The sequence below is a fragment of the Schistosoma haematobium genome, chromosome ZW (assembly GCF_000699445.3).
Source record: "Schistosoma haematobium chromosome ZW, whole genome shotgun sequence".
NCBI lineage: Eukaryota > Metazoa > Platyhelminthes > Trematoda > Strigeidida > Schistosomatidae > Schistosoma > Schistosoma haematobium.
The window spans coordinates 74,858,670-74,885,642 of NC_067195.1; the positions used below are offsets into that span (position 1 = coordinate 74,858,670).

Sequence of the window (26,973 nt, forward strand, 5' to 3'; positions counted from 1 at the left end):
TGTACATTGACATTGAATAATTTTAATTAAACAGATATTGTTGTTTTTAAAATTTAGTGAAATCTTGAAAGCATGTGCATAAAGCATTTTCTAAGGATTGGAAACTTTTATGTGCATTTAAAGTGGAAATATCATAGCTTCTTTCTGATTGGTTCATTTAGAATAAAGGTCATAGAATTGATGTAAACCAATCATTTTATTTGTACAGTTTGATTATTAAAGTAAATAATAATCCCAATATCGTAAACAAGCGCTTGTTAACTTTATCGATAGTATAAAAACAATTCTATTTTGAAAACAATTGAAGTGTACATTAACATCGTTATAAATTCCGATCGTTCCTCAAATCTTTACAAAAATTCAACATCATTGTAATTTTCAATGTACATATGCAGCTGAGATGATAAAAAACCTAATCCCACATTGAAACAAAATAATGTTGAGCATATAAAAAACTGATATCTAAAGTATATATTCCTTAATTTAACACCAATGCACAAACTATGCAACAGTTAAGTATCAAACAGTCTAGTTGTGTTGGATTCCATATAAAATTACACATAAATGAGTAATTTATGAAACTCAAACAACCGTCAGTTAATAAGAAAACATTGACTTGACTGATACATTTATTAGCTTATGTTTTATTCCACGTGGATTCATAAAGTTTTTTTCCGTAACTAACACCTTTTTGGTGACTGGTGAGTTTCATCATGTAAACTTTTATTAACATGTTTTTTGCACAACTACAATATAATGTACTGTTGAACGCGTAACAAGTAGTTGGAGATCCATATTTATTCAAATTAGAAATACGAGAGATTTAACGCATCATTAATATCCTAAACATTTCAGAATCTTTGTAAACAGTTTAAAATAAATCCTACTTGGCTGTATTTCATGACTTTTGGAAATGTGAATATCTATAAAAATAGAACTCGTAAATCGATTTATTTTGTGATTTATCGGTCATGTCAAGTTATTTGAAAATAGGCATATAATCTGAAAATTATTTTAATGAAGCAACTCATAAATGAACTATAGTGAGTCTTTATACTATTGAGCTTGTTATTTACATGGTCATAAAGGTCTAGTGACATTTTCAAACAATAACTAATTTCTAATTTTTTTGAGTAGATATCTCCTTTAGTTAATCATAGATTTTACTCTCTAAAAGTATACCAGCGATCTACACTTGACTGTTCTTAATAACATGAATCAAGTTCATGTTACATTTACTTACTTACTTACGCCTGTTAGTCCTCGTGAAGGAACATAGGCCGCTCACCAGCATTCGCCATTCAACTTACTTATTTAGCTTCATAATAAAAAGAAGCCACATATAAATTGTACAAGCTGCAGAAAGCATTAGATTTTCTATTGAACATTAGCTATATCAATGAAGTGATCATGAAATGGAATTATATCTCACTTGATTTCCTAGTAAATAATATTTCTAATGTTTTCATAAGTGATCATATATGTTCTCATTATTATCATTTATAAATACACAAACATTTATGAATAAACTTTGTCACGAAACATTAGAAAATCTATTTTTTCTACTCATTGGAATATTACAAAATATATTATTTATTTATTTATTTTTATCAGAAGGGGTTTGTGGAGATTTCAGACATTTCACAGATTGAAATCATGAGTCAATTGAAGCTAGACCACCATGGAAAACCTGGAAGCACTGGACGGCCGTTTCGTCCTCAGCAGTTCGCATCCACGATCCCGCACCTCGCGAGATTCGAAACCAGGACCTATCAGTTTCGCGCCAGGCGCTTAACCAACTAGACGACTGAGACGGCATCCAATGGTGTTAATGTCTAACTTCAACCATACAAGGACGAAACGGCCATCCAGTGCTTCCAGGTTTTCCATGGCGGTCTAGCTTCAATTGCTGTATTTATTTATTTATGACAATCTATCCAATGCTCAATTTCTTGCACAATATCAAGTCAAACCTTGGTAATGATACCTACAAACTTTGATTTGGTCTATGAATTTGAACTAATTTCAATAATGTCATCAATAGACTTTATGATTATAAATTTGTAGTGTATTTTGATGACATGAGTGTAAACATTAGTGTAATAAGTAAACAAAAGTGGCTTCTTATAGAATACGGCTTAAATATATATCAAATATATAGTTAGTTCTTTTACTGGTCTCATTCTCATAATTATTAATTAATTATAGATAATAACAATATAGTAGTGAAATATTATTGTGAATATTTAACTACAATTTTCTTCAAAACATATGTGAATCCTTTAATAGTTTGACACCGATAGTGTTAATAGGCTAATTGTTATTGTAAAGATAATGAAAAGAATAGTGTAGATTTTAACGGTGGATATTAGAAACTGACTTAATGAAAACAATGGTTTATTCACTAAAAATATGATCTGATACTTTACTAATAATAATGTAAAAGGATGGTAAATCTTTTCTTCCAATAAAACCTGTCGTTTTATGTTGCTGATTTCTTTAAGTTATCTTTCACTGTTGTTCAAAACAGCATTATTATTGGAGCTCACTTCATACAGAAGTGAGCTTTCTAACTGTTCCATAACAGGTACATTAGTCTGTCCTGATAAACTTGTTTGTGATTGACATTCACTTTAGATTTTACCGTCTTCAGTTGTTTTTATAACTTTGTTAATGGTGTTTTTAGATCGACTTCTGATCATGCGACGTTTTTTAATCAAAGGAATCAAAACCAACATCAAAAGCATCTTCTATATCATTGAAAAAAGAAAAAACTTATCGTTTGTTTATTCATTTTTGTTTTGGTTGCTTAGATCTTCTCATTGGTATTTAGGACTGTAATTGATCAGTTTTTTTTAATTGGCATATGTACATCTTGTATGGATCACCTCTATATTATCTTCAGTCACATGCTTAACGTTTGTTATTCAAATCACTATGCTGAAATCTTTTTTTTTAATCATTCATATTTATGTTATAATTCGTGTTTATGTAGTACAGCTAACTCTTCAACATTATTCCACCTTATTAGTTTAATTATTATAAACAAATGCGTTCATTTCATCATAATAATTCCCGTTGATTTACTGATATATATTATGTTTTTCTAAAGATAATTATATACTGCACAACCTTTATAAGTCAATATGTCATTCATGAAATGTTATATATGCTTATAAGAGTATGGTTTAATTTAGACATTTTCGGTTGTTATTATTATTATTATTACTTTTCCATAATTCTTTTTCAATATCTCACAATATGATGTCTATTGAATCATAGATTGGAATCAAATATTCTATTTATTAATGTGTCAATATTTAGTCTATATATAAACAATATAAACATTTGTTTACTTTTATAAATATATTATCTCTAGGTGATTTTTTTGGTTGTTGAATTTATTCAATCTGTTAATATAATGTTTATAATACATAAACTGATAAAATGGGTTATAAACAAACAAATATAGTTAATCAATGATAACTACTCACATATATATCTATATATCTACGCTTTTATTTTATAATGTATATAAACATATTTGTTTATATATTGTATTTGAAGGGGGGAAAACATTGAGGGTGTGTGAGAGAGGGAGAACGGGAAAAAAATTAATCACTAGGTCAAATATTCGGAATATTGTAGACATTTAGCATGTTTTCAACCTTTTGTAAAGATTTATTTATATTGTGTAACATTTTATTTCTTTGTATTTATGTCTTTTTATCATATTGGCCACTTTATAGGATTATAGAAATTTTTTTTATTATTCATATGCAATTTAACAAATCTGTATTTTCAGAATAGGGTTTTGTGGAGATTTTAGTAATTGAATAGTTGAATTCATGAGTCAATTGAAGCTAGACCACCATGGAAACTCTGAAAACACTGGACGGACGTTTCGTCCCATCATGGGGCTCTCTAGTAGTGCGCACCCACGAACTGCCTCGCGAGATTTGAACCCTGGATCGATCAGTCTCGAGCACGAACGCTTAACCTCTAGACCACTGATCCGGAATCCAACGGTGTTATTATCTAACTTCAACCAATCCACGAAATTAAGTCACCGTCCGCCATTGTTTTTACTGAGTTACTACCTCACAACAGGTCCGGTTGAACTCCACTGGTGACTGCTCCTCACTAGAACTCCAGGAAATACCTCTTTAAGCCAGTCACTAGTGAGCATATGATTATTATCAGATAAGGTTTTGTGGAGGTTTTATTAGTTTTACAGTTGAATTCATCAGTCAATTGAAGCTAGACTATTATAAGAAACCTGTATTTGTGGAAATATTTAAAATAAATTGAAACATTTAGTAAGAAGTAAAGAAGTAAAATGTTGAGAGTAAGACGTTTATCATGTGAGGTTATCTTTTAACGTTCGATCACGTGTTATTTAGTTAAATGTTATTGAGCTTAATACTGTAACACTTATAATCAGCTTATTTATTTATTTGTAAACGAAAATATTGGTACAACGGGGCCCCGAATACATATGCGCCATACAAGTCACTTGATTTCTGTGTGGGCTGGGATACTGAACGGGTTCTCAGACCGAAGCAGGTGGTTTTCTTAGAGAGCCACGCTCGGGGCATTTGATCTAAAGGTCTGATTCACAAGGCAGTTGACCAACGTAAGGAGATGCATTCTCATAGTGGCCGGTGACCAACAGTTGGTTCTTACGTCATTTGTTTCTTCAGGATACTGGAGCCCATGTGCACTATTGGTTTTAGATTAGGATTTTCGAACTCCCCTTGGTGTACCCTCCGTGTCCACCGAGTTGCTTAAAGCGACGGACATTCGCTTTTTGTAAACCGCCACCCCCGCTGCGAGACGTCGGTGAGTAGGACTCCCCTGGTAGTGGCTGTATACGCGTGACCGTCTGAGAGCATTTCAAGGGAGAGAGCTGGCTCTTCCCACTCTCGGTCGTACCAGGGCATTTGAGGGCATAATTACACACATTACATAAAACTGTGTAATACACAACATAAAAAATAAACTTTGTTAATTTCACTGCATGTTAATTCAGACAAAAATAGAAATACATGGTTATCAAAGAAAATTTTGAAAATACATTTATGATAATCACTTCATTCTTGTGTACAACTTTCTGTTTATTTACAAAGGCAAAGTTAAGCATTTATTTCACTTATGTGTATCCGATTGATTTATGGCAGGAAGCCATGATACACTATGAATAGTTGGTGTCATATTTTATTAGGTGATTTCTGATAAGTTATGGTGACGACTATATAATAAATCAATTCATTAAGTACACTTGAAAATTACTTCGTAAATTAGAAACACATGAGCAGTTTTCTTATAGATACATTATTTGCTTACTAGCTATCTTGTTATGGATACTGACATGAAAAACTGAGGTGAATGGATGTAAATGACCGAATTACTTCAGCAACACAATATCATATGATTCAGTCAACAATATATCCACACGATATGCAGCCAGAACGTTCCGTAGTCTTACTGCGCCGACCATTCAAAATGCAGCAGTTAAAAGACTACCTTTTCATTCAGTATCAGACCAATAAATATCGGAGTCATTATTGGTAGGAATAAAGGATGCTTGTTCTCACTAATAGGACTTTAACACAAATAAATGTTTGTTCAGGTCATTTAAATGACTGAAAAATTGAAGATATTATGCTAAGCCTTGAATTTTACTAACTGTGTGTATCACAAAGTAGAATCTAGTGACAGTAGATATTTTTTTGAAGATAGAACGGTAAGACTGAGAATGACATGTCTTTAATTTTGGCGCAAAATGCAATCATCCATATGCACAAATATCATTTTGTCATTATAGGTAATGTCAGTTCGTGATGAACCGATCACAATGCTAACCACTCACACACACACACTCTCTAGTTGGTAGGTAATCTTCTCAATGTCACTTTTGGCATCCCTCAAAGGTCATCGATAAATTGTGGCCTTGCCAACAGGATTTTTAGATGTATTTGAATATGTGATTATGAAAATGAACAATCTGTTTTCTAACAATTTGAAGCTAAAGAAAAGGTTCTAAAAACAAGAATCATCCACGTAAACCATATTTTATATTAAGTTTGAAGTATTTTGAAAGAACGTTACTAATTACTAGTGTCAGATGAACTTTCTGATGACTTGCGTTTGATAACAAAATAAACGTGTGAAAAACAAATAACGTTGACAGTAAAGCTAGTAAATGTTGTTTGGTAAACTTTCTACTTATGGTTTGTATACACAACTTACTAAATTTAACTTTGTCCATAGCTAACTTTTACCCATGCATTATTTTGAAAATATTTTCCATTAGGTTGGTAGTAAATAACGCAGGATTGTACAATTTTAATATTATTAGTTATGATAATTTAAATGAAAAAATTCAATATAATAAATGGTGAATGTATCTCCTAATCCATTTAAGAGCATGTTGGAATGTAGTTAAAGTATAAACAACCAAACTCTTTGACTTAATCTGTTCAATATTGTTGAAATAGTTAGTAATTCCTTCTACAAATTATACAACATATCATTTGTACTATTATTGATTTTTGGTCTGATAATTATTTCTTTTTTCTTAAGAATAACTTGTTGGATGAACATTCCAATATTACTGAAGTTAAGAATGAATAACGCTACTTTAGACATCTTATTACATACTTAATAAGTTATATAATATACATTGCATATCAATATATGTGTAAATTTGACAATGCAACATAGTTAAAGTAATCACGTTTATACACATGCATTTGTATAACCTTTCCCTGTATAATTATAATATTGATTACTTTGCGATTTTTATTTAGCGTTTATAGTACCATGTAATAGCTGTAAGAAGTCAATATTCATTTCATGAATCGTAAATGACAAAGGCAATTTTTGATAGTATACATTTTAACCTCAGTGATTACTAGGGATCTCTTAAGGCAGGTTTCAATATGCATTCTCATTAAATTAGTTTAAACACAGAACAAGATTGTCTAATGATAGGAAGTTTATACCACTTTAACTTATGCAGACCAACCAGATCAATGTAAACCTTATGGAGAATTTTATGTGTGACTGAATTTATTCTTTCAGAGAGATATCACTATTGAGACAATAACCCTAACAGTTTGGTGAGGGATAATATGCCAATATTTCAAATTACAATAATTTATAAGTTTTCATACTTTTGTACGAAACAGTAATTTACTGGCATCATATGTGTTGTCCTAATGAACCTAGTCACTTTATGTATTTAAAATAAGCTATGATACCGAATGGCTGATAGTAGTATCCTGGTAGAAAGATTTTTTTATCTAAAGATGATCCTATCCAGGTACATAAATAATTAATAATTCCAATTAAACTCACAATATGAAGAGGAGTTAACTTTAAAAAAATTCGAGCAATGATTAGGCATAAACACGAAGTTTGATATAAGTCTGAAATATATACAGTATCAGATGTATAAACGAAACCAAAAGTCAACTCTATGTAACATCATCACTGAAGAATGTTTTAGAAGGTATTTTTTTCTACCAATGAACAGTTACTTTTGGTGCAGTAGCGAACATATAAAACTTTACTGTTTTACCACTAAGCTCAATATCGCATTCCGTATTCCAATTAATGTTATTCCTTTTATCTCGTTTAAAGCATAACTAAGAAAATTAGGAAATAGTTTTAGTTTCAACTTAGTTACCCAGCTCTTGTTAACAATCTGTTGTAATATGAAGATCATGGTTAGCGTTAACACATTGGTAAAAAACGTGGGAGATTAGTCAAAATTCTTACTTACAGTTTAAGATTTATGTAAACCCTAGGACACGTTTTGTATTTGTGTGTTGTTGACAAACATTCATGTTAATGATCTTTACACACTGATTTAACTTGATAATATTCACTTAAAATAACTAACCCCCTGTGAAAGAATGATAAAAATAACACCGTTATCCGATGTAAGATAAACTCTAGAGGTGGTGAATTCGATGTACTACTAGTCTAATATGAGGACCCATATTTGGCACAAATAATTAGCTTTCATGTTGTTTATAGAGAAGCAAAGGTTCTACTTTTTATTTCTCTAAGTTCGGATGTACTGTTTTCTGACTAGTGTACCACAAAATTCGTAAGTAGAATGACATACCTGGAATTTTCGATTGACATTAAGTTCATTTCCCTTTGTTTAGTAAAACTAATTTTTCATCATGGGGTTACGGAGATTATTGTATTTCATTGAAATCACGAACCATTCTAAGAATGAGGGGTCGTGGATGAACAATGCTGTGGAGTTACTAACGTTTAATATCAACCTATCAATCATCTCAGTTTCTATGTTTACCTGTTAACAAACAGAAATAAATCTTCATTATTAACGTAAGCAGCCTTGAGGAGTGAATATGTACTGAATAAGTTGAAATTATTTAGTTTTTTAATCAATGAAGTACATGTGTTTTGTTAGACTGATTAATAAATGTAATTGATTCCTCTTTGAACTTTATGTTTACATAGCAAGTATGAAACTACGAGAATAATTTAGTTATATTTTACATGTCATCTAGGTAAATTCGTTAGATCAAGTATAAACTATGCTGTTATTCATTTAACTCCATCATCCTGAACAAAACGATTTATTCTAAAAAGTTATGCCATTCTCGGAAATAGTTCTTATTTACTGAATTCGACAATAAAGTGAATGGATTAAAAAAGTACTTTAGAAAATGTACTTTTATCCACTATGTCTCTCTCTACTGCATAGTTTATTAACAATGAACACTATTAATATATGTAAAGCATCTCAACTTTTAACATAATAATAATAGTGACCTGACAGTTGTGAGTTTTAATGGCATCGACCAACTTTAATCCAGTGATTTGTAATCCAAAGTTCACAAACTCAATTTTTATAAAACAGAGATATACTATGCCCTAGTTATCAATGGTAATTGAGTAAGCGACAGTCTATGATGGAAACTACATTTAGATTGAATGAAATCATTTTGATTCACTTTTTAATTTGACGGTTACGGATGTGTTAACATTCAGCACAGTTCGCTTCAAACGCTATCGCGTTATCCACTTAGCTACTGAGTCCCGATAGACCACATGCTTGTGCGATGGAATGAATCTTAAATTCACTTGGCGTTGTTTCACTTGTATCTTATCATTACTATTTAGGACTGCGATTGATCAGTAAAACAGCTCCAACTGAATTTACTATGAATTATCTTTCATTATCTCTTATCTCTCATATTGAGCACATTATTTTTATATCATTCAAATGTGTTTTAGCAAGAAATATTATTCCAACGTTTTTATTGTGTGTATTTCTCGATTACTCGATTGCGTCATCATCGCTTACCAAAAGGATAATCAAACTGTTTAAAATTACAAGAGCTAAACCATTCCCTTTATTGATGTTTTTGTCTCGAAGTTCTAATGTGTTATTATTAAGATGTTTGGTAATTTTCAAGTAACTTGGGTTTCCACAGAATCAATTTAACGGAAAACCTATCGTGTCGAATCAACGAAAGTCTATATTGGTATATTATGTATGAAGTAGATGTTCATTATCTTTGTAACCACTCATCTCGAAGTTATTGTGATTTGTCTTATCTCATTCGTATTTCATCTCTGTAATTTGTTTTAGGAGAACAACTAAACGAACAATAGACAGTTCTAGGAGTAATTTATTTTATTAAGTAGATCACGTTTATTTAAGTCATTGAATGTATTGATTTTGTTTATGTTTTGATCAGTGATAACTAAACGTGAAACAACCTTGAGGTACACCACTGCACAGAGATTACTTTTCAAATGTCAGATCATTTGCGTTTGAAATGATGTTTAAATTAAGAGCGAATTAAATAAAAAAGCTCTTGATTCATGCTTCAAATTACTTTAGAAACATTTAGTGGCCCGTGGATCTGACTCCAAGATCGTACGAATGATTGTCATCGCCTATTCTCGTATATAATCGTCGACATAAATCGCGTTAGTCAATAACGGAATTAAATAAGTCGAATAACGAGAATTGACTTGTGAATACATATATTTCGTATATGAAGCGAATGAAACAGAGCAAAGCAAAATGACACGCAGGGAAGATGGCTGGGAAGCGAACTCCATTTTAGTCAAGCGTTACTCAATATTTATAGTCAGACAAAATAAAGCTACAGACATGTGATTAATGGAATAAGAAGGGCACACACATATACGCTCATATAAAAACAGTCTAGATTGATAAGCGAATAATTAAGAAGGTCAGAATGTGACTCAAGTAGAATGAATAGAATGGGCTGTCCGAAAGCTAGAATAAGGCATATGCGCTTAATATAATAACTGACACTACAGACATTCAAAACGACATTAAACATTGGGACTATTAATGTATCACGAGAGCGTCAGTTGACATTATTATTTTTCAAAATATATATTTAGGTAAAATAACTCATTTCTTCTACTTGACAAATTTGTACTGTAATTAATGGTAAGCACATCACTGGAAGGCATATTATGTACTACATGCCTATCTATAGAAAGCATTATCTCAGAAGAAACCTTTAAAGAACATTTAGTACAACATATGATCAGCGAAATAAACCAAGATAAAAAGTGATACTTTTTTTCTAAATTACTCAACGCTATATTGTTACTAAAAACTTGTTTAATAATCGACTGATAAAGACTATCGTCATAAGTTGCGTCTTCAATTCACAGTGAATCCATTAGGTGTGGAGTTCACGATAACCAATAGATGAATAAACAAGAAATCTATCACTCCTTTATAAGTTGAAAAAGTAAAGTATATGAAACTAAATATTCAATAAAATTGATTCCTACATAAATAGATGGTCAACCAAAGTGAAGCTATATTCGATACAACTAATTCAGGTAAGTAAATTCGTTGTATTGATCACCATGAGGATATCATTAAACTTCGTTCATATTTAGTAACACCAATCTTTAAAGATTACTAGTGTTCCTGAAATATAGCCTTCAATTAAGGATATATATACCCATATAAATAAAATTTACTATTTTGTCATGTTTACAATAAACAAACTAATACAAGTTAACATTGAATATAAATTTATTCAAAAAACAAAGTTATCTGAGTAAACATTCTCATGAAAAGTCAACATTCCTGTTTTAGTATGCACAGTTGTTATTTAGTTTCATATGAAAATGTCAATAAAATTGTTTTTCTATCACATGCCCTGGGTTAACTCAATGAAAAGTTGTTCTTCTTTTCTTTCATTTTTTTTGAATAAAAGCTTATAATTTTTAACAAACTATGATTGACATAAACAATATTGTTGTTCCTTTCGAATTCAATTTCATGTTATGCAAACAATGCATTATGTACATATTGTATTTAATAAAAGAATATTTTACTAAATGTTGAACTTATGAGAGAAAAAAAAAGGAATATTTTCACACATTTGAAATGAATGGAAAACATATTTTAAAAGAGAACTCTATTCTAAGTTATATATATATATATATATATATATATATATATATTTCTGTTTTCTAAGAGAAAGTTAAATAATATTAGTTACTAAGCCTATCTTTAAAATGTAAGATATAAGTTAGAAAGTGATTGGTTATTAGAAATAGTTTAGTAAAACAAAATTGATAAGCATATATTTCACTATATTTAAAGATAATCTAGAAAAGTATACATAATTAATTCTGAAATTTGATTGATCAACAGGCTAGGTTGGAGGTTTATGCTTTTTATGACATTCAATGCCAAGGGTTGTCTAATGTTCTTTGATGAGGTTCGTGATAGATTGATATCATTTATAGTACAATTTCAAACCTATGGAGAAATATGTATTGAGAAGGAAAAAAGAAACCAACAGTAAATAATACTAACTGTAATGATCTCTTTTATAGACAAATAGAGTTAAATTAATATAGGTATCATTATCAAGGTTTGATTTGATAATTTTGAATAAATTGTTGTAACGAGTGGACTGCAGGTTAGATACGCAGCGTTTATATCGATCGATTCAGTGACACGTTAACACGTAGTGAACGACCTAGAGCCCTGACTTGTCCCGCTCTCCTGTCTAGCCCAGCCAGCTGAGTCTAGAACGCAAGTCACAGCCTCTGAGTTATGAATCATTATATTTCAGCCATACTCTATTTATATACCAATCAACCAGACCACATCGTACCATAAAATAGAAAACAACATTTACACAATATTTAACGAGTGAAATAAATAACGGTCAATAGGAAATGTTCATTTAACGTCCAAGGACATCATTAGACTTAACATGATAATGATTGGCATATTATTCCTCAGCATCCATAACATAAATTGAGCATTGGGTAGATCGTTATAAATAAATAGTATATTTGTAATATCCCAATGAGTTCCGTTGTTCCGATGTACTTACACTAAGCCACGAAACGTCAGAAAATCTAATTTTTCTACTCATTGGGATATTACAAATATACTATTTATTTAAGTTAATATAGTTTAAAAAGAAACATATTTTGTTTCAATTCTTATCAATGAGATAGTTAGAATTCTTTTCTCAAAGATGCTTTTGTTTAGTTTTAGTTTATGGGCTAAATCTTATTTCATAATATGATATGATAAAACCTATTTCTTAGTGAACTGTTCATTGAAAATCTGTTTTTTATTTACCCATATACATTTTTCAATCTTTAAAAATCTTTTTATAAAATGAGACACAACTTGATAATCAACAGTTGTTGACATGAAATTCTTTCATGAAGATGTTATCCATAATGTTGATTGTAATCATAATACAGTTAACATTTTTTCTAACCCCATGAAGCCTGAATTCAATGCACCTATCAGACATTAAATGATAACTAATACCATTCAATTAATTTAATTCACTTAAGACATTGTATGAAATGCTTTTAAGTTTACACAACTTACTTTTACTTACTTACTTACACCTGTTACTCCTCGTGAAGGAGCATAGGTCGCTCACCAGCATTCTCCATCCAACCCTGTCCTGGGCAATCCTTTCCAGCTCCTTCCAGTTGTAATTCATCCTTTTCATATCTGCTTCTACATTCCGACGTAATGTGTTCTTTGGCCTTCCTCTTTTCCGCTTCCCTTCAGGATTCCAAGTTAGAGCTTGCCTCGTGATGCAGTTTGACGATTTGCGTAATGTATGTCCTATCCATTTCCATCGTCTTTTCCTAATTTCCTCTTCAGCTGGAAGTTGGTTTGTTCTCTCCCACACAAGGCTATTGCTGATGGTATCCGGCCAATGGATGTTGAGTATCTTGCGTAGACAGCTATTTATAAATACTTGTACTTTCTTGATTGTGGTTGTTGTAGTTCTCCAAGTTTCAGCTCCATACAGTAGAATTGCCTTGACGTTCGTATTGAAGATTCTCACTTTGATATTGGTTGAAAGTTGTTTTGAGTTCCATATGTTCTTCAACTGTAGGAATGCGGCCCTCGCTTTGCCAATCCTCGCCTTTACGTCTGCATCTGAACCTCCATGTCTATCGACGATGCTTCCCAGATATGTGAAGGATTCTACATCTTCCAGAGTTTCGCCATCAAGGGTGATTGGATTGCTGTTCTCCGCTTTGAATTTGAGGACCTTGGTTTTCCCTTTGTGTATGCTGAGGCCTACTGATGCAGAGACTCCTGCTACATTGGCTGTCTTTATCTGAATCTGTTCACGTGTACGTGATAGGAGGGCTAGGTCATCTGCGAAGTCCAAATCGTCTAATTGGTTCTGAGCTGTCCATTGTATTCCTGTTTTTTCCTTCAGATGTCGAGGTCTTCATAATCCAGTCGACCACCAGAAGAAAGAGGAATGGAGAGAGTAAACAGCCTTGTCTGACTCCGGTCCTTACTTGGAATGCATCTGTCAGCTGTCCTCCATGCACTACTTTGCACTGTAGTCCGTCGTATGAGTTCCGGATAATATTGACAATCTTCTCAGGAACTCCGTAGTGTCGAAGAAGTTTCCATAATGTCCTCCTATCTACACTGTCGAATGCCTTTTCATAATCAATGAAGTTGATGTATAGTGACGAGTTCCACTCAACTGATTGTTCGACGATGATCCGTAGTGTTGCAATTTGGTCTGTGCACGACCGATCCTTTCGGAATCCAGCTTGTTGATCTCGAAGTTGGGCATCTACTGCATCCTTCATCCGGTTCAGCAACACCCTGTTGAAGACTTTCCCTGGTATTGACAGTAGTGTAATGCCTCTGTAGTTTTCACATTTGCTCAGATCTCCTTTCTTTGGAATCTTGATGAGGTGTCCTTCTTTCCAGTCCATTGGCACTTGTTCCTCCTCCCAAATCTTTTTGAATAGAGGGTAAAGCATGCTTGTGGTTACTTCGACGTCTGATTTCAGTGCTTCAGCTGGTATGTTGTCGGGTCCTGCTGCTTTCCCGTTCTTGATTTGTCTGACGGCCATTCTAATTTCTTCCGTCGTTGGTGGGTTGACATCTATAGGAAGATCTGTGTGTGCTGCTTCGATGTTCGGTGGATTCATTGGAGCCGGCCTATTCAGGAGTTCCTCGAAGTATTCTACCCATCTGTTTCGCTGTTGTTGAATTTCAGTGATTGGCTTGCCTTCTTTGTCTTTGACCGGCCTCTCTGGTTTACTGTATTTCCCTGATAGTTTCTTCGTTGTATCGTAGAGCTGTTTCATATTTCCTTCTCTAGCAGCTTTTTCTGCCGTCGTTGCTAATTCTTCCACGTATTTCTTCCTGTCGGCTCTAATGCTCCTCTTCACTTGCTTGTTTGCTTCTATGTATTCAGCTTGTGCTTGGACTTTCTCTGCTCGTGTTCGGCTGTTGTTAATTGCTGTCTTCTTGTTCTTCCTTTCTTTGATCTTGTCCAGTGTTTCTATAGAGATCCATTCCTTATGATGGTGTTTCTTTAGGCCCAGAACCTCTTGACACGTTGAAGTCAATGTTTCTTTGATGCCTTTCCAGTTGTCCTCCATGGTAGTTTCTTCTTCCTTCAGTAGATCTTGAAAGGCTTGGAATCTGTTGTTGAGAGCTATCTTGAATTCATTGAGTTTGTCAGTATCTCGAAGGAAGGCTGTATGGAACCTTTGTATTGCTGTTTGTCCACTTGTCCAGTTCTTTTTTAGCTTCAGTTTTAAATTGGCTACAACTAGGTGGTGATCTGAAGCTACGTCAGCTCCTCTCCTGGTTCTCACATCTTCCATTGTCCTTCGGAATTTTTTTTTATGCAAATATGGTCTATCTGGCTCTCTGTAGTGTGGTCCGGTGAGATCCATGTAGCCTTGTGTATACGTTTGTGTGGAAATATTGTGCCTCCTATGACTAATTTGTTGAATGCACACAAATTTGCAAATCTTTCTCCATTTTCGTTCCTCTCTCCCAGTCCATTTCCTCCCATAATATCTTCATATCCAGTGTTGTCTATTCCGACCTTGGCATTTAGATCTCCCATCAGAATGGTGAGGTCCTTTCTTGAGCATTTCTCTATGATTGACTGCAGCCGCTCGTAGAATTGATCTTTAATGTCGTCGTTGTTATCATTGGTGGGTGCATAACATTGGATAATATTCATTAAGATCCCCTCCTTCTTTGTTTTGAATGATGCTTTGATGATTCTGGATCCGTGGGATTCCCATCCTACAAGTGCATTTCGTGCTACTTTGGACAGCATTAGAGCAACTCCCTGTGTGTGTGGAGCATTTTCCTCTTCGTGACCGGAGTATAGCAGCATCTCTCCCGTAGCTAGCCTTTTCTGTCCAGCTTGGGTCCAGTGGGTTTCGCTGATTCCCAGTACTGCCAAGTTGTATCTCCTCATTTCCGTTGCTATTTGGCTGGTCTTCCCGGTTTCCCACATTGTTCTAACGTTCCATGTACCTATAAAAATTTTTGCTCTGGTTGTTAGAAGGGGCATCGGCCTCGTGGCTTCCGAAGGAATTCGGCTTTCACCATGAAGCGTCATAATTCTTCTAAATGAAGACCTTCTAACTCTCAGGGCAGAGTTAAAATTGTTTGAATTATTTTTTCTGGTAAGCGTTTTTTAACGAGTTAGTTTTCTACGGGATGGGGACGCTAACCCCATGCCCAACCCTCCTCCTTTACCCGGGCTTGGGACCGGCAGTAACTCTAGAAGAGCTACAGGCGGAGTTAAGTTTACACAACTAATGTGTAATAATAGTTGCGATTTAAGTTCATATGAATTCTTATTTCATTTGTGTACATTTCATTTTTTTTAAATTTTTGATGTGGATTATTCTTCACTTAACTATTGTTTTACATTATTCTGTTTTATTTGTCAAACAACCAACTGTATGGTAATAATTTTCATTTAATTGATTGACATTATGGAAATTTATGAAATATTTACACCCTATATCATGCATACACAATATAGTACATCACTAACTCAAACATCCCTAAGAATTCCTCCTTAGATGATTCTATTACAATTAACTTTTGAAATACCATCGAACATTAAAATAGACGCCCTAATTTTGGTGATGCTTTTTTTTAGTTTGAAGCGCTAGATCACAGTAACTATAAACATTACATAGATTTTTTTTTCCTCACACATTATATAATTAAATGTAAAATTAGGTTGGATTAAGTTAATCTGAACATAAGATGAATGAATAAACTCCCAGCTATTGTTCTTTTGTTAATAAACCAAATTAAAGTGTTTAATACATTCATTAATTGAATTTCTAGAACGTTGAGGTCATTAATTCATGTAGTAATTACGTTCAAATACAACGTAAGACGAAATTGTCATAAATTCATGTATATTGATGAAGTAAATTTTGAGTAATATGATATTGTAACATACGTAGTTAATGTAAAACAACACACTTGTTCTACGAAATTGGGGGTTTGATTATTGATAGCAAATAGTGGGATATCTGGTACAATAGCTTTCAAATTTCATCAGTAGACAAAGACAGAATAGATTAATGGCCTATAAGAAGCTCATATTGTCAGTAACAAACTGCTTTATTATTTTAAAATCAAATATAATAATACCAATAATGTATATAATGCATGATCTCAAAGATTAGTTTCTATCATTACTTACATCTGCTATCTCTCGTGTAGCACATACCGCCGAACAGGATTCTCCGACCTAATCTGTCCTAGGCTCAACTTTCCATCTGTTTTCAAGTGCTACTCACTCTTTTGATATTTGCCTACGATTCCTAAGGCAACATGTCTTATAGTCTGCTCCTGTTTTCTTCAGAGGATCCCAAGTTAGTTTTCCAAGTTTCAACTCCATACAGTAGACATGTCTTGATGTTGGTTGACAGTTGTTTTGAGTTCCACATGTTTTCAATTGAAGAGATGCGGCGTCTGTTTTTTCTTAACTGTGCTTTTACATTTGCACCGGATTCTCCTTGTTGATCGATGATGCTGCCTACGTACGTGAACGTTCCCACCTCTTCCAGAGTTTTTATATCAAGTGTGACTGAGTTGGTGTTCTCTGTGTTGTATTTGGGGATGCTGCTTTTAACCTTGTTTATACTGAGGCCTACTGCTGCAGAGGCTGCTGCTACACTGTCAGTCTTGATCTGTAAATGTTGTTGTATATTTAATACAAGAGGTAGGTCGTCTGAAAAGTCCAGATCGTCTAGCCACCTTCAAGCAATTCACTGTGTTCCGTGTTTCTCCTGATATGTGGTGGTCTTCATAATCCAATCGACCTCCTGAAGCAACAGAATGGGTAGGAGTAAGCAGCCTTGTGTGACATGGGTTCTCACTTGAAATGCATCTAAGTTTTAATAAAAATAAACTAAAATTTGGTTCTTCATCTTAAAGTAACATTCAGATAATTTATGACACAAAATAATAAAACTGACGACTTCTGTTGGTTATTTAATTATTTTGTAGGTGAACGTTCACTGCAAACATGGAGTCAATATCAGTTAAAATTGAACTTGATTTTCAAAGTTAACTAGCATCCAAAAAAATCAATATTGAACAACATGAGAGTAAGGGAAAGATTTCAACAAGATTCATTCAAATTAAATTACAATTCTAAAACGATCAGTTTCACCAATTCACAATGGCTACAACAATTATTATCCATTGCAGTACGTTTAAATAATGCTACAAATATTCACGAAAACATATCACCTTCAGATAAAACTACCACTATTCACAACAATATTCATAGTAGTATTGACAATGGAATAGTACCAACCACCACTGGTTGTATTATATTAGAATTATATGATAAAAATCCTATATTTCTTTATGATCAAGAAGATTTTCATGATATTGATTATTCTGTATTAAAAATGCAAATTATTGTTTGGACACAAAAATATATAAAACCAGATGATTTATTTATGGATTGGTTTGAAACAGTCAATCGACAAATTCATTACAATAAAAAAGGTTATAACAAAAAAGAGAATTCAATAAATCGTGATCATGAATTATCAATTACTAATGTGACATATTGTACTGAAAATTTGAGAGGTTTAATGATTGATCATAATCATAATAACCATATATTTGATGGATTAAATAATTATGATTTAAATCATGATATGCAAAATGCCAAGAATGAAACAAAGTCTGGTAAGTTGTAAACAGAAGAAAATAGTGAGATTAGATGGTGGTTGCAGGTAGTTGACAGGAAACCCTGGACCTGGGTTTCGTGCTACTTGGCACTCGTCAGCAAGGTGTACCTGGCGGACTCGATCCCGTGTCACCCAGCTTCACAGTCAGAGACGTTACCACTGAGCTATCCAGGCTGCGATTGATCTCCTGACCTCCTGTTCTAGCTTACAGCGCCTATATTTAAAATGTCTGTGTTTTTTTAATGCTTGTAGAACAAGAAAGTTTATCTTAACTACAGATTCAGGAAAAAAATTTTATAACCAGGTATTAATAAGAACTAGTCAAAATATTAGTTTTAATGGTAGACAAGCTATGTATTATCAGCAAGTTAAAAGAACAGTAATTATTCACTGAAACTTGGCATCATTTTGTAATACATCTTTGACATTTTAAACCCAAATAGATTTTTTAAAATCATTCTAATATACTGTGCTGGAACTGCACCTGTATGAGACGTTCAATTTGAAAATATATACTGTAATCTCAAATGGAATGTTTTAATGTTATAGCAAAAGTAGTATATCGAAACACAACTTATTATCTACGAAACGTGGATATCGTTTCTGCTTCATAGGGTTCTAAGAGTAGAAGTGAAAATTTCTATCGTTACTCTTAACTTTTCCATAATCTATCGGTTAGTGGTATTTATGGTATTTATAAAAACATGTAAAATATTACTCATAGAACACAACAGTTTTCTTTTCCAATTCCAAAAAGAAACATACATCACAAGAAAAAAAATATTAATCAATTCGACAAACAATTTAGACAATTAAACTATTACACTAATAGCTTTTTCTCTCAAAGTCTATAGACAACTCAGTTAGTATAAAGGAAAACAAATACGATAACAATATATGAATAAAATTAAAGTTACTTCACTGATTAGCCTTTAAAGGTAGAATAACTTTCACGATATTCTAATCAGAAGCATTGGCACATAGAAGTAAAGTGATACCTTACGCATAATATTAAGTAACGATTTTTTTTAATATCACGAATTGTTTCAAGCTGTAATACCTAGGAAGCTTGAATTTCATCTTACTAAATTAGTAATATCTTTCTCTTCATTAGATTTGAACATCGTGTGTGACGTCATGTTTGTAGACCTGTGAAAGGACTCTTGGACAAAAGTGCCTAGGACTGCCTGGTATTAGTGGTCTTCTGGTTTAATTGAATTCCTGATGTAATTTATTTTCATTGAATTTCGTAGACATTGTTTTAATTTTTTTAAAAACAATTAAATCAAAAATAATAATAATGTCAAAATTATATCTAATAGCTATAACTACATTTTATATATTTCTGTAAATGAACCATAATGTTTTTACATCCTATTTTTTGACCTCATAGATAAATATGGTGGAAATGAAGTGCAAATTTTAATTGTGATTACTCTTTGTTCTGTGCTCATTATTTGCTTTCTGATGGCTGTTATTTTACGTATTAGGTAAGTAAAGTATTCTACATAGACAAGTAAAGATAGCTTTGTTTATTGTTTTATCAAGCACTTGGTTAAGACATTCGTACTGCGATAAAAATAGGTCATAATTTTGTCGATTGGATTGGTTTCAGTTTGAATTGTTGTACTTAGAAGTCGATTATCTCTTACAAGTTTACATATCAAGGAAAGTTTTACTTAAGTTGCTGACAATCTTAGAGGTTTAATCAATAAAAACTTTATATACTTTACTAATAACGAAACTGTTCTCTCTTCGTAGACCAGGATGAGAATATTACTATCAAATTCTTTTTGATAAGAAATATTATTTAATGCAAAGATTTTAAAAATATCAATTTAATGTAATCTACCAGTTCTATTTGCCGTCTAACTTATATTCAACTTAGAGATGATTAATTGTTTGATGTGGGAAACAAATAATTAAAAGCTCAGACCTCAGTAAGCTAAGAAGTTGCAACAGCTTACATATTGGCCATACGTTCCATCGCATGACTAATCAAGAGCTCGAAAATAATTGATATAATACTTATATTCAGAATTTGTACAATTTGAACAGGACAGCCTTAACTAAAAGATATTAGCTTCAAGCTTATTAGATATATTCCGTTTTTTTAAAAAAAAACTAGTCAAAATTCATTTTATCGCTACAGAAACATTCAAAAAATAAGAGTATTTGTTCACTTTGGTTTAGTTTTAGTGTCGAAGAAAGCAATTTCCAACCAATTACACGCTAAGAGGTTCAATTCACTTGGTGCTGTTTTACTTGTATCTTCCCAGTTATTTAGGATTGTAAATGATCAGTCTCTTATTGGCATATGGGCATCCTGTATGGATTGCCTCAATATAGCCTTAATTTACAAGCTTTTGAACAAAAGATGGATAGTGGCTAGCAGTGGAATCGAGGACGCGCGATGGCATTTGAAGCGAATTGTACTGGGTTCGAGTCCCAGAGTGAACATCAACTCAATGATGCGTGTACATCCAGCTGACGAATACTAAATAGGACGAAACGCTCGTCCTGTACTCCGCTTCTAGCCACTATCCATCTTTGCTTAAAAGGATCAACTCTAAATTTTCTTAAAAGACGATGTTTTCGTTTTGACACATCTTGAGAATATTGTATAAACGAGCTGTGAGCTTTCATTGAATTCTCATTCATTCTTATTTAATTTTATTGTACTGGTTTAGATATTTGTAAGACTATCTTTAATGACAATTGTTATACTTCCAGAAAAATTATGGTGACAAAAATCCATGATGAACGTTTTTTTTAAAAAAAATTTTTCATTTTCTTTTGATATATAGAAGCTTTTGTAAACGTCAAACAGAATCAAGAAAACAAATGCGTAACGATCGTGATTCAGCGTTACAAATCAATTTTCCATATGATGTTAATGAAATACAAGTTGCAGATAAACTACCTGTACCAAGTACAACATATGGCAGTAATACACATCCTGGACTAAGTAAAAAAAGAATTGGTATTTACAGATATAATCGTACACCACAACTACAATATAATTCAATGCAAAATTATAACAGAGTATTTAATGCTCAAACATATCAACCATCTACTGTTTTTCTGATCGACTGTCAAGACACCGATCATTTTAAAGAATCGCATAATAAATGGCTAACAAATCATGTGAGTGAAAAATATAAAAATAGTTGTTTTTTGGAATAATTTTCGGTTTGTGAGATCGTGTTTTTTCTATGAATTCTTGTTAATGTGTAACATTATTAAGAAAGAATTTTCCACATCTGTACGTATACAGTTTAAGTTTACTGTGTTCGTGCTTTGAATGATAGAAAATAATTACATTTGAGTCTTCAATACTTCTACATATATTTCCTCAGTCTCCTCATTCAATCTATCATAAATATTATATTTTCTGTATTAATTAGTTCATTATTTTGTCAGAAATTGTGTGGTACCTCTAAAGCAAGAATAGTATCTCGTTGTTTAGGTTTCACAATATTAAATATATATTTATAGGGTTTGTTACGATACTATAAACTATGATAGTTGTATGACTAATAAACAGAGATAATATTTCTGGAACGGTTACCATACTAATGCCAACTTTTGGTTTTCATTATTTTTCAGTATACTCATTGACTTCGATAACAGTATTGACGAAATTATGTTTTCTCATTATGTTATTTATGAATTTAACGAAATGCATGTTCAAAAGTGATGGAACAGTATGTTTAGGTTTAAAATATTTAAACTGATCAGTGTTAATTTAGAATCTATGAGAAATTTCATGTATTATTTCGTATAATTCAGTCAATATTCAGCTAGTCTTAAGCGAATGACGGAATTATGAAATATTCCCAAGGATGAAAGATTACGAAGAAATAAAATGTAAAGAAATTGACTAACGGTAGTATCTTTGAAAATGAAAAACCTGAACAGATGAATACAAAGACAACTAGATAATATTCTTATGCTCAGTGGTGAGTAACTCTAATGTAGTTTTCATAAATTTAGAGCGAAAATTCTGTTTTCCACTGAATTAGGTCATTAGCAGGGAAATTACTTACCTTGATGGTGTGATAATGTAATGCAGCGTATAAACTACAAATTCTATGTGCTAGACGCTATTCAAGATTATAAGCATAGACCTGTAAGAAATGGTGAAATTAGAACGAAGAAGTTGAGAAGTGTTTTTTGGCCTTTACCAGCAATATCAGACGGTGGGGAAAACGATTGTTAAACCGGATATATTTCTGCAAGCGCATTAAATGAAAATATAAGTGGGTGATATAAATATGTTTGACTATATACAAAATATTGTGTAAACTTAACATTTACGTTTAGATAAATTGTTGTGCAAATATTGTCACTAAAAGGTTGAAATCATCTTCTTTATCTTAAATGATCTGAAACATGTAACTAGATCTTCGTTGAACTTTTGTATTGCCTGATTGTTGTGTTGATAGCTAAACAAAATAGTACAGACAATGTGTATATTGAGATAATGGGTTGGATCTCATCTGGATATTGATTAGGTTAAACAGTGATAACCTTGAAGCAACTGAACGCGTTGACGAAAAGAACTGGAAATACTGATAATTATATAAAATCCACCTCTAGCCATCGAACAACAGAGAGTGATAGACGTCATGCCCCATTATTCAACCTAGTGACAAACTTGTTCGATTATCAATACTAGGTTACTAGACAAACAATGATCGTGATATTAATTACACACAGTGGTTTATAGGTGGAAACATTTCTTCATTTTTTAGTTGTCTTGTTACTGATATAAAAAATTATTGAAATCAGAGATCTTGGTAACCATTCACACTTCATCCTCTTCAATTCGAGTGTTTAGTTAATGATGCCTTGATTATGATACTGATGAACCATGTAGTCAATATTCTGGTCAAAACTTACGAAACCGGCAGTCTAACACTATAAAATTTTTATATAGAATTTAAAATTAATACAAATATATACACTTGTACAGTTTTGAAAATGAGCTTGATGAAAGGTATTCTTTAACTGGTCCATACATTTTATAATTAAACAGGATGTCTTTAAATTGATAAAATTCATGTATAAAATAATTGATATAGATAGAAAGTTTAATGTTGTTCTAAAATCCATAATATGCCAACAAGAGACTGATGAATTGCAGTCTTAAATAAGAATGAGAAGATACAAGTAAAACAACACCAAGTGAATTTAAACATCACTCGATTTCACAAGCAGGTGGCTATCAAGAATCTGTAGCTAAGTGGATAACTCGATGGCGTTTGAAACGAACGGTACTTGGTTTGAGTCCCGGAGTAAACATTAACTCTGCGATGCAGGTACATCCAACTGACGAGTCTCAAATAAAAATATTTTATTAAAACTGTTAACCGAGTAGAAATCAATAGTATTTTTTAATAAGAAAGGGTGGTAGTTTGAGGACCATTAGAAACTAGTGAAAATTCAATAAGTAATATTCTCTGCTCATATTTTTCCAGCAGTGAGCAAATGAAACTGTTGGCTGAGACAAACGGTTTATGTCAGCTACTTCCTGGCATTTCATTATAAAATAGTATATGATGGAAATAATTATTTGTGTTGTTGAAAATAGATTTGATATAAAGAAAGAAAAAGTCATTTGCTTTTGTTTACTAGAATGTTTTCATTGATCTTTAGGACTTCAATTGATCAGTTTGTTATTGACATATGTGGATACTGTGTGTATTGCCTTGCTATTACCTTAATTCACAAACATTCTAAGAAAAGATGGATAGTGGCTGACAGTGGAATCCAGAACACGCACTTCATTCTATTTGTGAACAAAGGTAATATCGAGGCAATACGCACAGTATGCACATATGCCAATAACAGACTGATCAATAGCAGTCTTAAACACCAAAGGGAAGATTCAAACAAATAATACCAAGTGAATTTAAACTTCACTGCATCGCAAAAGTAAGTGGCTATCAGGACTCAGTAACTGAGTGGATAATACGCTGATGTTTGAAATGAACGATACTGAGTTCACGTTCCAGAGTGATCATCAACTCTATGATGCATGTACTTTGAGTTGTCGAGTCCTAAATAGGACGGAATGTGCGTCCTGTATTCCACTGCTAACCACTATCCATCTTTGCATAGTACAAAGAAAAAGATTATGAAAGAGAATTTTAATTCAGATAAATGATTTTGATGAAATAAACAATACCGTATCATTGGTTGAAATCATGAGTCAATGAAAGCTAGACCACCATGGAAAACCTGGAAGCACTGGACGGCTCGTTAAGCGCCCGGCGCGAGACCGATTGGTCATGGGTTTGAATCTCGCGGGGGCGGGATCGAGGGTGCGCACTGCTGAAGAGTCACATACTAGGACGAAACGGCCGTCCAGTGCTTCCAGGTATCCATAGTGATCTAACTTCAACTGACTCATGATTTCAACCAGTGAAATTTCTAAAAAAAAGTCTCCACAAAACCCATTCTGAATACCATATCATATTTAAAATTTATACATTTTATAAAATTAACTCATTACAAATTTGATAACTTAATAAATCTACATTTTATATATTTTTTTATACTTTTAATCAATAACAGGAATTTCATCGTCAATATTTATTACATTCTAGAAAATCTGAAAATTTAATTGATCCATTTCAAATTCAAATTTCAAATTTCAAATCTCATTTAAAATCTTTTAAAAATTTAAATGAAAATCAAAATCAAACAAAAAAACAAGTTTATCATTTGAATAAATCAATTCAACGAACTAATAGTTTTTAATAATATTTTTTATGATATTTTAAATCATTATTTCAATGTTTTATTCATATACTACTTATATTTATATAAAAAGCAATATATTCAGTCTAAAAGTTAATGTTTAATAAGATGATTGAATGATTGATGGATTAGATAATATCATCATAAATCTATAATTAATTAGATAATGTAATCAAAGTAATACAAACTATAAAGAATATAATTAGTTTATAGAATATAAAGTATAAACTTATGAATAAATATATTTTGATTATTTAGGTTGAAATTATTTTATTCTGTAAAAAGTTTCTGTTACTATAACTACATATTATGTATTTTGAATATACTGTTTTAAACAATATATAGTCTTGTTGCTCGAATGTCCAGGTCATGGGCAAGTATAATCTATATGCATACTGCTTTCAAATAAGTTTTCACTGATACTTCTCTTGGTATACGTGTAGGTATACTTAACTCGTGAGGAAACATACGTTACATGCATACCGGTAATATATATGTATCATGCATTGCATAGTATACATTAGAGTTTATTCACCCATCTTGGAGGGTAGATGGTCAACGCTCCCTTTGGACTTATTTGCTAAAGTTGACTGTCATTTATGCATAACATGCATATTATTGATATAAAGGCTTTCACCCATGCACTTCATTATATACACATAAGTATAAGCAGTCTTTCAGGAGTGGTTTGATAGTTATCTTCCCCTAGTATTTGCTACCATATTTTTTAATATATCTTCGACCTAAAGGATTAGGCTGATGATTTTATTAGACATAGGAAAGACATTTTTGAGCTTACTTTCCTTGTGCTAACCCATGCGTGTACCCTTTGCATATACCTACAGACATAAACCATACAAACCGAAACTCATGCAACTTGTATATATGAACATACATATTAAGCAGCTGGCAAGATTCTTAGAGCTCCGAAGAAAGGAACCAAGTTAATCAGGTTTATAGCAGATTCGTTGAATAGACCGATATCCTTTTTGGTGGAGTTTTGTTCTCTGAGCTGGATGATTTGGTCGTGGAGCTTTCATCGTTCTTCTGAACGACATCATCAGCACAAACTTCCACGACCAAACCACCCAGCTCAGAGAACAAAACTCCACCAAAATCATCCACCTGAGCTACAAATCTTCTCCACCATCTCAAGACCGATATCCGCTATCGCTCTAGTTAGCCAACAAGGTTTCTTTCACTACCCATCGGCACCACAGGGATGCCTTAGGTCTGATTTTGCTGCCATCGTGAAGTAACGTTTATAATCCCAACAGAGTTGAAATTTAGATGGTGGTTGGAGGTAGTTGACAGGAAACCCTGGGCCCGGGTTTCGTGCCACTTGGCACTCGTCAGCAAGGTGTACCTGTAATCTTGAGGGAACTGGTGCTCCCTGGCGGATTCGATCTCGTGTCACCCAGCTTCACAGTCAGAGACGTTACCACTGAGCTATCCGAGCCGTGACTAACCTCCTGTAGGACTGAGATGTAATCACAATTGATTGATCACTGGGTGGTGATCAATCAATTGTGAGAGTTGAAACTGTAAGTCATAATTCGATTGTCAGAATTATTCACATGATAAAAATAATTAAATCGGGTTGCATTTCTTTCTTGAGATAATGTTCTATCTTTCTAT

The 26,973-nt window shown here is 32.7% G+C and overlaps 1 protein-coding gene across 1 annotated transcript; it reads left to right on the forward strand.

Annotated features, from left to right (window-relative positions):
* The first annotated feature begins 253 nt into the window (after positions 1-253).
* MS3_00004380 (uncharacterized protein) lies at positions 254-25,816 on the forward strand. Its single transcript, XM_012942623.2, has 5 exons — positions 254-701; positions 17,870-18,565; positions 19,961-20,057; positions 21,375-21,714; positions 25,150-25,816. The coding sequence occupies exons 2-5, from the start codon at positions 17,965-17,967 to the stop codon at positions 25,333-25,335; spliced, it is 1,224 nt and encodes a 407-aa protein (XP_012798077.1). The 5' UTR covers positions 254-701; positions 17,870-17,964; the 3' UTR covers positions 25,336-25,816.
* The last annotated feature ends 1,157 nt before the right edge of the window (positions 25,817-26,973 follow it).

Excerpts from the sequence above, each read along its gene's own strand:
- MS3_00004380 (XM_012942623.2), top strand. The coding sequence starts at position 17,965 with ATGAGAGTAAGGGAAAGATTTCAACAAGATTCATTCAAATTAAATTAC. Across the intron at positions 20,058-21,374 it reads GCTGTTATTTTACGTATTAG|AAGCTTTTGTAAACGTCAAA; the intron begins GTAAGTAAAGTA and ends TTTGATATATAG. Across the intron at positions 21,715-25,149 it reads ATAAATGGCTAACAAATCAT|GAATTTCATCGTCAATATTT; the intron begins GTGAGTGAAAAA and ends AATCAATAACAG.